The following is a 17,766-nucleotide window of genomic DNA, read 5'->3' on the forward strand; positions in this document are numbered from 1 at the left end:
AGATGCCAAACTCAAGCCGAAAACACTTCACACAACTTGGGTTACAATCTCGTGTAACACCTCAGGTGAATACAATGCAGTGCAGTGTGGTTTATCATGTGTTTAGCTTCTTCCTCTTAAGGTTTCATTTGTGGTTTTGCTTTAGCACATCACATTTTATTACACAATATGATGTGCATTTCGTAGCATTATTGCTTTCTACAACCTATGTAAGGTGAAGAAGTCTTGCATTATCCCTTAATCACCAGAAAAACTGCCACACAGACATGATTCATCTTCCTCTGAGCAAGGTTACAATTATTTGTTCAGTTCTCAGCCGATTTCCAGATATTACATTATTTTATGCCTAATCCTGATTTCAAGGTTAGAATTATGGCCAGTGACAGAAAAAAATGCAAACAATACACAGATGATTTCTGATACACTGGGTGTTTTACAATATCCAAACAGTGACAAATAACAGCTTATGTTTATGAACTGTAAAGTTCTTTGACATTGACATTAAATTGAGTATTTGATTTTTTTTAGAAGATTATACTTCTATGCAGATTTTAAGTTAAATTATACTTTTTTTTGAGTACTTATTTATGTATCTTATTTTTTTCAAAAATGTACATGATGGACATTTTTTCAAATTAGCAATGTTAAAGGGATAGTTCAGCCAAAAATATAAATTAGCCCATGATTTACTCACCCTGAGGCCATCTGAGGTGTATATGATGCACAACTGAACTTGACGGACAACGTAATGACGAATGCGGTTGCCCAGCCCTGTTTGTTTGAACCGCGGGAGGCGTCATTATGTTGTTCAAGTGTTACTCTTTTGCCGTGAATCGATGCAAACGGCCGTTTGTCGGAAGCTAGTTTTTTTAGTCGATAAACGTAACGAAGTTCAGATGTTACGGGAAGAAGGAGGCGGGAACCGGCGAACATTCAAACACTTTAATGACATAAAATAAAACAAATTACAAAACGAAAGTAAAAGACAGCTGCCCCTCATGGACGACTGCTGTCACACAAAACAGAAACAAAACATCAAATAAAATGCAGGCCTGTTCCTCTCTCGCTCTTCACTGTCGTCGCTCCTCCTTTATGCTTCCGCTCCTCCGTGAGAGATGCGAGACCGGTGCGTCGCGCATGTGTCGCTCATTATCAATCACGCCACCGGCCTCGCTCCGTCCTCCCACGGCCCTCGACCTCGTCGTGCTCGCCACAATAAAGTTTTAAATATGGATATTTTTCTTATACAAACGCATCGCTTCACCTCAGAAGGCCTTTATTAACCCCCGGAGACGCGTGGAGCACTTTAATAATGAATAGATGTGCTTTAATGGACTTCCAAAGTCCAACAGCCATTCACTGCCATTATGAAGCTTGGAAGAGTCAGGACATTTTTTTAATATAGCTCCGATTGTATTCGTCTGACTCTGAAGGAAGAATGTCATATACAGACCCTTTCCAAAAAATTAGAATATCATGGAAAAGTTTATTTCCATAATTCCATTCAAAATGTTAAACTTCCATAGATTATAGATTCAGGGCCCACAACTTAAATGATTTCAAGTATTTAGTTGTTTATTTGTACATAATTTGGGGCTTCCAGCTCATAAAACCCAAGAAAACAGGATTTAAAAAAACTAGAATACTACATGAAATCACACAGTAATTACACAGTGATACCATGGTCTTTGAACCAGGTTTTGGTTATTTTGGCAGTGTGGGCAGGTGCAAATCCTGCTGGAAAATGAAGGAAGCATGAAGTGCTCTGAAAATATCCTGGTAGACGCTGCGTTGACTCCTCTTTTCTGATGAGAGAAAATGAGTCTGGAGGAAGAATGGAGAGGCACACAATCCAAGATGCTTGAAGTCCAGTGTGAAGTTTCCACAGTCTGTGTTGGGGAGCCATGTCATCGGCTGGTGCTGGTCCACTGTGCTGTCCACTCAACACAGCCGTCTACCAGGACATTTTCAGAGCACTTCATGCTTCCTTCAGCAGACAAGCTTTATGGAGATGCTGACTTCATTTTCCAGCAGGATTTGCACCTGCCCACACTGCCGAAAGAACCAAAACCTGGTTCAATGACCATGGGATTACTGTGTAATTACTGTGCGATTTCATGTAATATTCTAATTTTCTGGGATTTTGATTTTGTGGGTTTCATAAGCTGGAAGCCCATATTATGTACAAATAAACAACTAAATACTTGAAATCGATTAAGTTGTGGGCCCTGAATCTATAATCTATGGAAGTTTAACGTTTTGAATGGAATAATGTAAATAAATTATCTTTTCCATGATATTCTAATTTTTTGGAAAGGGTCACCTAGGATGGCTTCAGGGTGAGTAAATCATGAGCTAATTTTCAGTTTTGTGTGAACTATCCCTTTAAGCATTTTGCAGGGTTCAAGCTTCAAGGTTCAGTGCTGTGGAATCTTTGTGTTCATTTTCCTTACATCTAATATAAATTATATAATAACTGATCTGACTTGCCTGTTCTGATTGGCTGGTTATGGTCACCAGATCGGCTCCTTTTGAAACACAGACATCTCGACTGCTCGACCAGTTCAGTTCATCAGAGCTGAATAAATACAAATTTCCAGCTATCCAGCCATCCACAGAGAGATTACAAGACTGAGCTGTGAGGAATGAATAAAAAAAAAGACAATTAAACATTTCATTATTTATATATATATAAGGTTTTTGAAGCTAATCAAACTATAGTTCATTGTGCTTTCCTTGCACTTTAAAAAGTAAAGGAGAGAGACGAATGTTCTGTGCAGCAGCAATGGAGAAAGAGTTTGATTAACTTACAGAGTCTGTTATTGTAACTTATGTCAGTTTACATACACACGTTTAGACAAAATGTGATGCTGAATCAACAAAACAATGTTATAAAAAATGTCAAGCCCACTCACCAATACAAATGGAGAGCGGTTCTTTTACTCTGGTGTAATTGGTTTTAAGTTCCTCTAGTTCTCTCATAACTTGAAGAAAATGGGAAGAATAAAGTTACTCACATGGACAGTTCAGTAAACAACATGTTTGTGCTGTAATGTTTATGAAATATTAACACTTTCTCACTTGTGCTGTTCATCTCTTGAGCTGATTTTAAATCCGCAAGCGTATTGACATCTGAATTAAAGAGAAAACAATAGCAGCAGCAATTGTGAAAAAAAAAAGATTTTGCTGTCCATTATATTTCACGAGTTCACACGTACATGAAATCAAATGTAGTCAATTATGCGTATTTGGCATCCTGTCCAGGAGAGGGCTCCAAACTCGGAATTTGGCCCAAACCCAGAGTAATTCCCCCTTTTGACTGGGATAGAAAACCAGCCAAGAGTGAGGTGATGGTGGAGGGATGCTGTGAAACTGTCATGGGACAGAGGTGAGGGAAGGCTATATTACACCGGCTTCCTCTTAAGCTGATTGGTTGATTACCTGAACGTGCTCCTCCCGAAATTTGTTACATAAAATTTAATTTTGAACAATCTGTCAATATAAGTCAAAGGAGAGATATTTAAAGTATAAAGTTTATAAAACTAAAAGATTGCCTAAGACTGAAATCTACAAAAGTATGAATGAATTTGTATATTAATGCTTCAGGCTGAATTAACTGCCATTTAATATATTTAATGTGAAGGTTTAGGTGTTTAGTAAATGTGTTAATTTATTATAAATATATTATTTATATTATATTTTTAAATTAACTTATAATTATTTTAGGCATCAGAACATAAATAAACATAAATAAATTTTCAGAACATAAATAAATTTTCAATGTAATATCCAGTCAAACTTTATAAATGGTTGTAAAGATGCAAAGACACAAAGTATAACGAGACACAACAAGAGGGCTAACATTTTCATGGGACTTAAATATCTCACAATACAATGATGCACAGCGTGATGATCAAAGAAAACAAATTAAAGTGTTCAAGAATGCTTGCTTAATCTACAGTTTAAACAGATTTGTCAGAGAAAAGTATGATTTTGAAAAATAAAATAATTCTGTTGCAGATGTTTCTGCTCCACAATATAAAGTAAATGCACCCTGAAAAGAGCAGAGATCTAGTATCAGTTATACTCACAAAGCATCGAGAGAGCGCAGAGACCTCCGAGAGCAAAAACAAGAGAGAAACCCAGAACAATCAGAAGAACTTTAGTCCACTTAGGAGAAGTGACCTCTCTCTCCCTCTCTCGGTCTTGAAGAGAGATACCTGGGGTGATAAATATTGTTAAAGTGATAATAGTTATTAAAGTGCTAAAATATTTAAAAGTCTGATTAATATTCCAAACAAATAAATTCTGAATCCCAGAATTTTCCTCATGGGCCTGTGAAACTAAATTTCTTAGATGAGCTCACTGCATTTGTGGGTAATGTAAACTATTGTAAACAAAATGAAGATTCTCGATAATGATCAACGAAAGAAAGAAAGAAAGAAAGAAAGAAAGAAAGAAAGAAAGAAATCGGACACGTAACACCAGCTTTCAAAGGCATTGTTTTTACTTAAACCTCTACATATGCATGTTTAGCATTCTGATTAAAATTAAGTTTTGTAAAATGCTAACTTTTTTCATTTGATGTTTTGTGTTAAAATGCATTGTATATACAGAAATAAGTCATAGATAATAAATAAGCCAAATTGGAAGTTGATTTCACAAAAAAATGGCCATTTACCATTTCCACTGTAATGCAATAATATATTATATATTTTACAATATCTTACCTGTACAATATCTGTACAGAGAGCAGTTGCCATCTGAAGCTGTTGCTGAAGGCATGTAATCAACATTTGTGTAAACTGAATCCATTTCTTTAACCTGATAAAATGTGTGTACGTTGAGTGTTTGCTGGAAACAAGGAAGCCACAGAAATATTACAACGGTCATTTAATGTAATTTGTACAGACAGAAGTATAAGAAAATAGAGGAAAAGAACAAATTAAACTTGATTAGCAGTGTTTAGAGATCAAATGTGATGACTGAATTCCAGCAAGATTTAAAAGTATAACCTAGATTTTTTGGATCAATCTGATTGCATCTGTTCTCGAGTCAACAACTCAATAGCTATGTTTCCATCCAAAGTTGAGAATTTAACTTGTTTTAACAGTATAAAACATTTGCAAAATCAAGCTGTCACAACCACGCCAGGCTCCACCATCACACAATCACAGCGCACTCCCTCTCCTGAGTACTGATTACACACCTGCACATCATCAGTACTGCAATCACCTCTAGCATTTGCCTCACTCTCAGTCTTTGTCCGGTATCGTCTGCATCAAGATGCTAATGCTGTGCTTACTACTAGGACTAGTAATCTACTTACCAGTTTCCTTGTGTGATCTCCAAGTCTTCTTCGTTGTTCCTCGTCTCTAGTTTATTCTCCTGAGTTTCCGCTATTCCAGTGTATCTTCATCTGATCTCCATCTGCAAGTATATGAACTGTGTCATTCAAGTTTCATCGTCTGGATCTCTACTCACCCACGGTCCTTCACCTGCACTGCCGATCTTTCATCTGGTTGTTCAAATAAACATTCCATTACCTGCATCCTTGTGTCTGTCCCTTCTGTCTTGTAACACAAGCATCATTTCCATTCCCAGACAGCAACATCGGCCCAGATCTGGTATATGTGGATTCAATGCGTACCAGATGTGGCCCGGATCTGGGCCGACACTATGTTGCTGTGTGGGTTCAGTGAATCGAAGAGAACAAAATCGTCACTTCCTAATAAACTGGCATTAAATATCACTAAGAAAAGTAAGGCACTCTTCTGAATCCTAAAATGACAAATGGGACACCCATATGGTCTTGTGGACTTAATGGACATGTGCATGTGGCAGCCAGTTTACAGTAAGTGCACATAAAGTGAAAACTTATTTTGAATACTTCTTTTGACATTTGACTTTTATTATTTTGAGAAGTACATTCAAGCTGATAGTTATATAATTTGAAAAATCTTCATTCTTATTTGGTGAAAAAAACAAAAACTGTTTGCTGGCCAGTTTTAATTGATTTTTTTTAACTTGTCTTGTCTTTCCGAGAAAGAACCAGGAAGAAAGAATGGAATTACTGACAACTCGTTTAGATGGCAATCGGATCTCTCTCTTTTGGGAGACAATAACTTCATTTATCGTGCACTTTGATCTTTGACATACACAAATCTAAATTACACACGACATAAAGGGTAGTAAAAAAGCATAATGGGGCAGTTTAAAATTGAGAATAAACATGCAAAATCAGTCTAAATATCAGTACAGTGCAGATCGATAAAACAGTTAAAAAACTGAGAAGCGAGCAAAACGTTTAGAAAAAAAACACTTGTTTTTAAACTTGATACATGCAAATTAATATTTAAGCACTAATCTAGAGTTAAAGATCTGCTATTAAAGATAATTAGTGAAATAGCATTAATATTTAATCTCTGCGTATTTACAGCATTTCCTCTTTCAGTTTTGTATGAATCTTTTAATTGGCAGGACATTAAAATTTGAAAACGTTCACCTGTCCTTTTACATTTAAACAAATATTTAACAAAGGCTTAAAAACAGCATAACTGTCATTTCATTAATTGCACACTAAATAATATGCCGTACATACCGGTGTTGAGGATGCAGTGATGCTGCTTTCACTCTTTACTGTTCTAATGTGTTTGTGTGCATCTGTGTTCTTAAAAACAGAGACATGCAGGAAGTTACAAAACCTCAAACTCACATCTAAGAGAGTGAGTTACAGGTCAATCTATCTGGTGTCTCACTGACTTCAATGTGGAAAAAGCCTGTACAACCCATGAAATGTCTTCGCTTTTTCACCATATTTGGTGATATTAATACTGGAAAGTTACCAGTATTGGGCGAAGCATGTAATGCAACAAACTCTATAAAAGCATACAAATTTTAATAGTAGTTGAAAATAGTTTGTTCATTAAAATATCTTCAGAAATTAAACTGTATCCTGTGGGAAAAAATAAGTATGACAAAAACAAATGTTTTATAGGCTCTAACATTAACAAGGATTTTTGCACATGCAGAATGCTTTGAGAAAATGCAGTCACTCCACTCACACACTGGGTTTGGGACATGGTATCAGTATGTCAGTACGTTCACTGACTCTAAACCACCGCTGGATGTCAGTGGATAGTAAATGCTGGTATAGATTGTTGCAACAGTGACATTTAGGCTAGTGGAGAATAGAGGAAAAAACAAATGCAAAAATGAGTTCATGCACTGCAGTTTAAATGTTATCATCATCATAGCATGACAAGTTCAATTAATGCAGTTTACGTGTCACACACAACACAGATCTTGTCATTGTCCTTTTGTACAACTTCAAGCTAATGCTTTCATATTCAAATAGCTACTCAGTATAGCTGCCATCTATTGATAGTAATTTATTCATTATGCTGTTTTTAAAGCAGTAATGTAATGATATTTTCCTCAAACATTATGGGTAGGGATTGTTTTTAAACTTCTGCAATTTATTCAGTCTGAAGTGCTCAATGCACTGACTTTTAGTAGATTACTTCAGTGTTTTTTTTTTTTTTTTTTGCTTTCTTTGTACTTTATAAGAAAGTAATATTCAATATTGATTGGACTTTGCGTTGTTTTTGTGCTTGACATTCAGGGTTGCTGCCTTCAATAATTGATGCCTTTTATTCTCAATTTTAGTGTTCAAAGTTAGCTCACAAAGTGAACTATTTATCCAATATACACTATTTAACTATTTATCCAGTTTCTCATCCCTGCTTCCCTTAGACATATATTACCTGCCTCCCTTACCTGCCTCCCTTACACATATATGCAAGGTATCCAAAGCACATCAGCTGACCACAGGGGGTCCTCAGGGTTCAGTTCTTGGACCCTTGCTCTTCTCCATCTACACCACATCACTGGGACACATCATACAGGCACATGGTTTCTCCTACCATTGCTATGCTGATGACACACAGCTCTTCCTCTCATTTCTACCAGATGATCCCACAGTAGCTACACGGATCTCAAGCTGTCTGGCGGACATCTCGACATGGATGAAGGAACATTCACCTGCAGCTCAACCTGGCAACGACTGAGATTCTCGTCCTCCCTGCCAATCCATCTCTACAACACGACTTCACTATCCAGCTAGATTCATCATCAATCACCCCATCAAGGTCGGTCAGTAATCTTGGAGTGATATTGGATGACCAGCTGACCTTCACAGATCACATTTAAAAGACAGCTCGATCATGCAGGTTTGCACTGCACAACATCAGGAAGATCAGGCCTTTCCTAACTGAGCATGCAGCACAACTTCTCGTCCAGGCCCTGGTCATCTCTAGGCTTGACTACTGCAATGCTCTTCTGGCTGGACTTCCATCATGTGCAACTAAACCTCTACAAATGATTCAGAATGCTGCAGCTCGTCTTGTCTTCAACGAGCCCAAAAGGGCCCACGTCACATCTCTCTTCATCACTTTGCACTGGCTACCACTCGCTGCTCACATCAAGTTCAAGGCATTGGCGCTTGCTTACAAATCTACCACAGGCTCAGCTCCCTCCTACTTTCACTCACTCCTACAAGTCTACATCCCTACCAGAAACTGCTGTCTGGTTCAAGTGCAATAAATTATCTCTTAATATTAAAAAAACAAACTATATAGTGTTTCAATCAAACATAAGGGCATCAGTCACAAAACAGTTTTGCCTCAAAGTAAATGATGAGGAGATACTACCAGTTACCTCCACAAAGTTTTTGGGGGTTTACATTGATAAATGTCTAAATTTTAAATGCCACATTGATCACTTGATGCAGAAGCTCTCAAAATATGTTGGTTTGTTTTTTAGAATACGGCACTATCTTACATTACCTGCTCTTCTCACCCTGTATAAAACTCTGTTTGAACCTCACATTAGCTATTGTAATGTAATTTGGTGTAATACTTACCCGAGTCACTTAAATAAATTAATAAGTCTACAAAAGAAGATAATACGAGCCATGTCGTGGTCTAGGTATAACACTCCCACAAGACCGTTCTTTCACTGTTATGGTCTACTCCGGCTTACTGAGTTGAATATATACCACAATGCGTGCATTATGCACCAAGTGGTTAATGTGACAAATAGCAGGCTATCTCAGCTCATTCCAATTAGTAGTCCGCTTCACGCACATGCCACTAGGAATAAATACCTGATCACTGGTAAAAATAGAAGACTTAAAAGTGCAAGTATGAGCATTACAAGTAGAGGTCCAAAGATTTGGAATGAGTTAGATGGCAAGCTGAAGGTGCTGAATTCTGTATCCATCTTTAAGAAATTATTAAAAAAGGAACTTTTACGTTTGTATCTACACTCTATTCAGTAGCCTACCCAGATCATAGTAGATTCTAAAAGCATTGTCCTGATTTCCTTTATTGTGTCTTATGTTGTATTGTGTATTTTGGTATGATTCCATTGTTGTGTGATTTGGTGTTAAATTTGTTTTTTGTTTGTTTTGTTTTTTGTTCAGTTCAAGTATTCGTTCTTAATGTATTACTGGTATGTCAATATGTCCTCAGGCTCCCTACTATAAGCTTGGATAGCTTCTTTGGGAGACCTGATTCACACATGAATATATGTGCTATCTGAATTATGCCATTTGTTCTGATATTATGTGTGGGTGAACTAATAAAGAAAAGAAAGAAAGAAAAGAAACCTACGATCAGTCAACGAGCGACGTCTCGTGGATCCATCACAGAGAGCCACAAAATCACTTTCCAGAACATTCTCATTCACAGTTCCATGCTGGTGAAATGCGCTCCCCACCCTCATCCGGAATGCAGAATCCCTGGCAACATTCAAAAGACAACTGAAAACCCATCTCTTCCGGGAGCACTTATCCTCATAAAAAAAAAAAAAAAAAACCTTTCCTTTTCCTTTATATCCTACCTTTCCTTTTCCTTTATGTCCTCGCTTATGCTACTCTGAACAATGAATGAACTTCGTATTTTGAGCACTTCTTGCGTTGTTTTTTGCCTCTTCACGATGACTTGCTTAATTTAGTCCTAATTTGTAAGTCGCTTTGGACAAAAGCGTCTGCTAAATGACTAAATGTAAATGTAAATGTATTAGACAAACAAAAACTTTTATCTTAGATGCAAATAATAGCCATTAATCGATTTGAATCGATCGAAAATTGTTGTTTCGATGTGTAAAACATTCAAACATACTGTCTAAGCCTCTCTATGCATGAGTCTGACAAACCCGTTCAATCGATTTGCAAATAGCACTAAACGATTCACTTGTGAATTGGACCAATCCGATTGCACCTGTTCTCGAGTCAACAACTCACTTGCTATGTTTCCGTCCAAAGTTGCAAATTTAACTTATATGAAAAATTTGAATATCGCATAAAACATTTGCGAAATCAAGCAGGGTTTCCATTCCGAAACAGCAACATGGTGTCTGCCCAGATCCGGGCCTCATCTGGTATGTGTGGATTCAATGCGTACCAGATGTGGCCCTGATCTGGGCTGACACTGTTGCTGTGTGGGTTCAGTGAGTCGAAGAGAACAAAATCGTCACTTCCTGATAAACAGGCATTAAATATCACAGAAAAGTAAGAGAAACCACTGTATATAATAATTTTCATAATTTGTTTTTATTGGTCCGCTCACAGGCACCCTTCTGAATCCTAAAATGACAAATTGGACACCCTATGGTCTTGTGGACTTAACGGACATGTGCATGCGGCGACCAGTGTCAGTGAAAACTTCTTTTGAATACTTCTTTTGACAGTTGACTGTTTTTATTATTTTGAGAAGTACATTAAAAAAATCTTCATTCTTATTTGGTGAAAAACAACAACAACAGCTGTATGCTGGAAAGTTTTAATTGATATATTTTTAGTAATATTCAAAAAAGCATAATTGGGGCACTTTAAAATTGAGAATAAACATGCTAAATAGCTATCAGTGCACAGTGCAGATCAAAGTCAAAATATTAAAACACTTAAAAAACTGAGAAGCGAGCAAAACGTTTAGAAAAAAAAAAACACGTTTTTAAACTTGATACATGCATGCAAATTAATATTTAAGCACTGATCTAGAGTTAAAGATCCGCCATGAAAGATAATTATTGGAATAGCATTAATATTCAATCTCTGTGTATTTACAGCATTTTCTCTTTCAGTTTTCATCAGTGAGGGAAAATGGTTCATTCTTTTCACAGATAAACTTTTTCTGCTCTTTGCAAGAGTGATCAAACCATTTATTAAAGTAACCATCCCAATTTCCCAGACTAGAACAGTTCTCTCCAGAAGGATCTCCTTGTTTCCAGTTATCAGGTTCTCTCGGGTCATATTCTGTCCTGTGCCATAACCTTTGGAAGCAGAAAATTAGACAGTCTAATTAAAACAGAAGTATATTCAACATATTTCATGGATCGAGAACAGACTGAATATATTCCACAGATGATCAGGCAAGAAAATACAAATGCAATGCATCTGTAATGGAACATACTGCAATACACAGTAGATTTACAGAAAGGTAAAGCCCATATTTATTATATATATATATATATATACACTCACCTAAAGGATTATTAGGAACACCATACTAATACTGTGTTTGACCCCCTTTCGCCTTCAGAACTGCCTTAATTCTACGTGGCATTGATTCAACAAGGTGCTGAAAGCATTCTTTAGAAATGTTGGCCCATATTGATAGGATAGCATCTTGCAGTTGATGGAGATTTGTGGGATGCACATCCAGGGCACGAAGCTCCCGTTCCACCACATCCCAAAGATGCTCTATTGGGTTGAGATCTGGTGACTGTGGGGGCCATTTTAGTACAGTGAACTCATTGTCATGTTCAAGAAACCAATTTGAAATGATTCGAGCTTTGTGACATGGTGCATTATCCTGCTGGAAGTAGCCATCAGAGGATGGGTACATGGTGGTCATAAAGGGATGGACATGGTCAGAAACAATACTCAGGTAGGCCGTGGCATTTAAACGATGCCCAATTGGCACTAAGGGGCCTAAAGTGTGCCAAGAAAACATCCCCCACACCATTACACCACCACCAGCCTGCACAGTGGTAACAAGGCATGATGGATCCATGTTCTCATTCTGTTTACGCCAAATTCTGACTCTACCATCTGAATGTCTCAACAGAAATCGAGACTCATCAGACCAGGCAACATTTTTCCAGTCTTCAACTGTCCAATTTTGGTGAGCTCGTGCAAATTGTAGCCTCTTTTTCCTATTTGTAGTGGAGATGAGTGGTACCCGGTGGGGTCTTCTGCTGTTGTAGCCCATCCGCCTCAAGGTTGTGCGTGTTGTGGCTTCATAAATGCTTTGCTGCATACCTCGGTTGTAACGAGTGGTTATTTCAGTCAAAGTTGCTCTTCTATCAGCTTGAATCAGTCGGCCCATTCTCCTCTGACCTCTAGCATCAACAAGGCATTTTCGCCCACAGGACTGCCGCATACTGGATGTTTTTCCCTTTTCACACCATTCTTTGTAAACCCTAGAAATGGTTGTGCGTGAAAATCCCAGTAACTGAGCAGATTGTGAAATACTCAGACCGGCCCATCTGGCACCAACAACCATGCCACGCTCAAAATTGCTTAAATCACCTTTCTTTCCCATTCTGACATTCAGTTTGGAGTTCAGGAGATTGTCTTGACCAGGACCACACCCCTAAATGCATTGAAGAAACTGCCATGTGATTGGTTGATTAGATAATTGCATTAATGAGAAATTGAGCAGGTGTTCCTAATAATCCTTTAGGTGAGTGTATATATATATATATATATATATATATATAGAGAGAGAGAGAGAGAGAGAGAGAGAGAATCAGAGTTCTTACTGTACTCCAGTGTCATTGAGAGTTTGGTTGTTCACCCGAACCCAGTGCGTCTCTTTAATTTTAGAGACCAGAAAATCCTAATGGAGAAAACATTATGCAAACACATAATGCATAATATATTGCTTAAAGAGAGAAATGCTTTTGTATTAAAGCATTTACTGTATATTACACATTTTTATTGTGGGCAAAATCACATCTCAAAATCAAATCTTCTTGATAAATTGCAATAATTTTATTTAACATCATAAAGTTCTTTGACTCACATCCAACATCAGTTACTTCAAGATTTCTCAGTCTTACCTGTTCTGATTGGCTGGTTATGGTCACCAGATCGGCTCCTTTTGAAACACAGACATCTCGACTGTTTGTCCAGTTCAGTTTATCAGAGCTGAAGAAGTAAAACTTTCCACCCCAAGCTGTCAAGCTCATATTACAGTTCAAGGACTGAGCTGCAAATGCTAAAATAAAACGTGTGTAGAAATGATCCATATCAGATCTTAACACTCTTTGACGATAATTATTGGTTCATTGTGCAGAAATTGATAAAACACCTCAGCCTTCTAAAAGAGAATCCGTTCACCTTCGTAAAAGGACAGTTGTTCTCTAACTCTGGTGTAGTTAGCCATACGGTCCTCAAGCTCTCTTTCCATGGCTGGTACAGAAACAGAACAATTGGTTAAAGGGATACTCCACTTTAAAATGAAAATTCTGTCATCATATACTCACCCTCATGTTGTTTCAAACCTGTATGAATTTCTTTCTTCTGCTGAACAGAAAGGAAGATATTTAGAAGAATGTCAGTAACCAGACAGTTTCTGGTACCATTGACTTCCATAGTATATATTTTTTCCTACTATGGAAGTCAATGGTTCAGAATTAGAAGTAGCACCTCTTGGTCTGTGTACGGTATAAAACTGAAACTAACACAACTTACTGTCTTTAGCGCTGAGACGTTCTCTAACTCTGGTGTAGTTGTCTGTAAGCTCTCTCACCATGTCTGGTATAACAATGGTTATGAAGAAAGGAGAAAACAAGTGGTTGGATAAATGAGTTCAAAGTGTGTTGAAATGAGTTTAGGGATTTAATCTAAACTAGTTCAAACTGAAACTAACACAACTTACTGTCTTTAGCGCTGAGACGTTCTCTAACTCTGTTGTAGTTAACTGTAAGTTCCTGAAATTCTCTTGCCATGACTGGTACAGAAACAGTTAATAAATTAAGTAAATGAAAACAAACAAACAGAAAAAAACGGACAAATCACCTAGTCATTACTGACAGACTGGAATCTGAATAAAGACAAAACATAAGCAGTAGCAATGATATAATTTGTATTAAAAAAAATAAAATAAAAAAAAGACATTTCGTCACAATTATGCAGCTTAAAGCTGCAGTCCATAGCTTTTTCTCTTTGTCGCCATCTCTGTTTGAAATCTGCAATTGCAGTTATTTGCAGAATTATCAACTTTACGTGGTTTGTATATCGCCATGAAATCCAATGTGAATCCAGCGGATGAATCCAATGTTTTGAGGAGAGTGTGCGACTGTCAATCCGCGCCGGTGTGTATACGTGCATTCAGAATCACAGAATATACTTTTTGGAAGTATGACCAATATTAGAATTTTCAATGGAAAAGGACATCTGAACAAGTAAATAACATCCACTTTTGTTCTGATCAACTAAGGGGAAAAGCATTGCAGTAAATCGTGCTGATTAAATCTAACGATCGCTTAGAAGAGCAGTACATCGGGGGGGTTTGTTTATTAAAACATTTTTTTAAATCAACTTGTTACTTTTGAGTTCACTGAACAATATATCTGTATCTGTGTATCTACACCGTAAAAAAATATTATTCAAAGTTGTATATAAAGCAAAGATTATTGGAGTACATTTTAAAAGAAAATATTATTGTCTTTACTTCAAAATTTCACATTTTAGGCATCAGAACATAAATAAAATTTTCAATGTAATATCCAGACAAACTTTATAAATGGTTGTAAAGATACAAAGACACAAAGGCCCCGTTCACACTGCAGGCAAAAGTGGCCCAAATCAGATTTTTTTGGGGTCAAGTGACCAGGTCAGACTTCTTCATAGGTAGTGTGAACACTCAAATCTAGCCCAGATCTGATTTTTTCAAATCAGATTTAGACCACATACATATACCGATAAACCCAGCTGTCAGCCGTTGGAGCTGCTGGATAGCTACGAAGCAGGTTAAGAGGAGCCTGAAACTCCGAGGAGTTCGGCAAACAGCCTGGATATAGATGTCGAGACAGGTAACGTAATTTTTTCAGTCTTGACATACATAACCTACGCATACTGTTGAAAGAGACTAGCGTTCACAGAATAAACGAGTCAGTCAGCTGCTCCCAGTTTTCTTTGCACAACTGGGAAAGACACCAGAGAAGCAGAGACTTGTACCTTTTACGTGACTGTCGCTCCAAACACTCATGAAAGTGCGTATCTATATCACAAATTTAATTTCTCGTACCATTTAAACGGACAATTTAAAAAAAAATAATAATAATTGTGTGTGTGTGTGTGTGCGCGCATATGCACACTGCAAATGGTATTAGTGTGCATGCTTTACACGCAATAAAGTGAATATTATAAACGCAAAAACAAATTAAGGCGTATAAATGGCATGATAAATTTAATTTCTGGTAACCGTTAGATACGCACTTTCATGAGATCGGGCTCGACATTCAAAAATGTACACAGTCTCCATTACATATCTACGATCTGATCCAGTGCACTGGTAACCTGGCTCATAACCAACTCTCATATTATAAATTATAAGGAGGGGGCTACCATGTTATCCTCATCTTCTCAGGGTAATGTGTGTGTGTTGAGGGTGTTATGTAAATTTGTAACGTGAAACAGCTCATAATATTTGCATTGAATACATCACATTATAGCAGTACATGATATGTTTGCTTGAACCAGATGATACAAGCACCGAGTCACTCCCATCTGCATCTTCTGCACCTTCTGTGTCTTCTGCACCATCTACATCTGGAGAAAGCTCATCAGCTGCAGGCATTACAGAGACCACTGGAAGAAGCACAACAGCCACCAAGTCCTCTGGAAGTAAGAATATTCATGTTTTTATCAGGCTGTTCCTAAATCATTAGTATTCGCTTCGCCATCCACTACTGTTTTTGGATTCTGCTATTACTGTACTGTATTACTGCTAAGTTTTTACTTATACTCATGTCTACCCTCCATGCATAACTGTTTATTTTTTTTAATTGTGGCCAATGGTCAAACACTTTCTCCTCTTTCTTACAGCTACATCTGCCAAGAGCAGGAAAAGGAAGACCAAGATGGAAGCAACACTGGAAATCTTCGCTGAAAAGATCAGCAGTGCCCTCAACAACACAGACGACACTGAGCTTCAATTGAAAATGCAAGCAGCACAGCATGAGCATGAGCTCAAAATGCTCTCAATGTTCACACAGTTCCCTTTCGTAGGGAACTCGCACTGCGTCGTTGAAAACGACACTTTGGGGACGCTCCCTTAGCGTGCGCCTCTGAAGTATGAATGAAACTAATCCAATCCTGATTGGTGTTGCGTCATGACGTAACATGTGACGGCATAACCGGATGTATAAAAGTGACGCTGGCACACACACACATTAGCTTTTGCTCTTCAGCAAGCGTTCTCTGTGAAACTGTCTGTCTTATTTGGTGTTGTTTGTCTGTTGAAAACCACTATATTATGTGAGTGAAAGATACACTAAGTGTGTGCACCCCTGCCCTATATTTCTCACGGGTGGGGACACGCATCAGTGTGTACACTGTTTAGGAGCGCAGCACGCACAGGCAGCTCTCGAGGGGGCTGCCTGTGAACATTGTGAAAGTACTCCCGATTAGAGTGCTGCGCTCCCGTTTGGTTTCTGATAAAGGCCAGGCTCGCGATCCCCGCGGTTTGGGCCCCGTGTCCGTTGAGGCGGCGCGGCGGCTTAGATCGTGGGGATCGCAGAAGGATCTCGTGGATGAGAACGAGACTGCCAAGGCACTTTCTCGTTCATCATCTGCAGATTCTATAATGCTCGCTCACGACGCAGAAGCCCGCGATGTGGTTTCTTCTGCCCGTGACGAGTGCCCGATGCTCGAGCTATCTGCTTCTGAGGAAGTGATGTGCTCAGCATCGGGATCGAGGAACATGAGTCACACTCGCCGGTGTTGTTTGTAATCCAAAAATAAGAATTGTCCCACTGCATTGCAATACAGAATCTATAGTAGATAATAACAATAAGATTTTGTGTGGGTGCGAGGCATGCACAGTCAGCTCCTGAGGGTGCTGGCTGCGTGTTCATTGAGAAATATCTCGACGCACACAGCCGTGCGTTTCGGGTGTTTCAGCCTCGCGCCCGTTGACTTTGCGCCGAGGCAGCGCGTAGATTACGAGTCTGCAATAAAAGGGACACACGCGATCTGTGAAATAATACTGTTTGGGTGCGAGGCATTCACAATCAGCCCCTGAGGGTGCTGGCAGTGTTCATTAAGAAATATCTCGGGCGCGCGCACTAAATTCCGTGCGTTTTTGGATGTTTCAACCTCGCACCTGATGACTTTCTTCTCGAGGGATGAAAGCCAAATATTATAAAGGCTCGAATCTCGCGTTTGCCGAGGCAGCGTGTAGATTACGAGACCGTATAAATAAATATTAAAACAGTATTGTCTGGTGATTATGGCTGCATTTAATTCTATGAATTCAAATAATGGAATTGAAATGATGGAATATATTATCTGACTTTAAGAAGTTAGATATTTTAATTCAGCCTACCATCTAGACCGTGTTTCACTTATCCAGTGTTTTTGGCTGCATTTAATTCTGAGGAATTAAAATGATGAGCAGCGAACGTTGAAAGTCGTTTTCGTTTTTTTTCCCTGCCGGTCCTCCGCATCAGGGTATCGAAAACGAGACGAAG

At 38.3% G+C, this 17,766-nt stretch overlaps 2 protein-coding genes and 1 long non-coding RNA gene across 3 annotated transcripts in view; all 3 read right to left on the minus strand.

Moving 5' to 3' along the window:
• Positions 1–14,145, minus strand: part of LOC311093554 (CD209 antigen-like protein C) — a 106,026-nt gene extending 91,881 nt beyond the window's left edge. Inside the window, exons 1-4 of the mRNA XM_084131042.1 lie at positions 13,950–14,145; positions 13,763–13,825; positions 13,409–13,480; positions 13,129–13,286 (exon numbers count right to left, since the gene is read on the minus strand). Coding sequence (XP_083987168.1) covers positions 13,129–13,286; positions 13,409–13,480; positions 13,763–13,825; positions 13,950–14,019 — 363 coding nt within the window. The 5' untranslated portion in view covers positions 14,020–14,145. The remainder of the gene's footprint in view (positions 1–13,128; positions 13,287–13,408; positions 13,481–13,762; positions 13,826–13,949) is intronic.
• Positions 1–17,766, minus strand: part of LOC311093549 (asialoglycoprotein receptor 1-like) — a 64,503-nt gene that overhangs the window by 26,818 nt on the left and 19,919 nt on the right. The window contains exons 2-4 of the mRNA XM_084131035.1: positions 5,330–5,430; positions 4,731–4,854; positions 4,116–4,220 (exon numbers count right to left, since the gene is read on the minus strand). Of these exons, the coding sequence (XP_083987161.1) occupies positions 4,116–4,220; positions 4,731–4,815 (190 nt within the window). The 5' untranslated portion in view covers positions 4,816–4,854; positions 5,330–5,430. The remainder of the gene's footprint in view (positions 1–4,115; positions 4,221–4,730; positions 4,855–5,329; positions 5,431–17,766) is intronic.
• Positions 2,526–3,434, minus strand: LOC311093557. The gene is made up of 3 exons (XR_014608437.1): positions 3,082–3,434; positions 2,916–2,984; positions 2,526–2,636 (listed from the first exon to the last, which is right to left on the minus strand). It is a non-coding gene; the product is annotated as an uncharacterized lncRNA (long non-coding RNA).

This window comes from Abramis brama (assembly GCF_963993115.1).
Source record: "Abramis brama genome assembly, chromosome: 12".
Lineage (NCBI taxonomy): Eukaryota > Metazoa > Chordata > Actinopteri > Cypriniformes > Leuciscidae > Abramis > Abramis brama.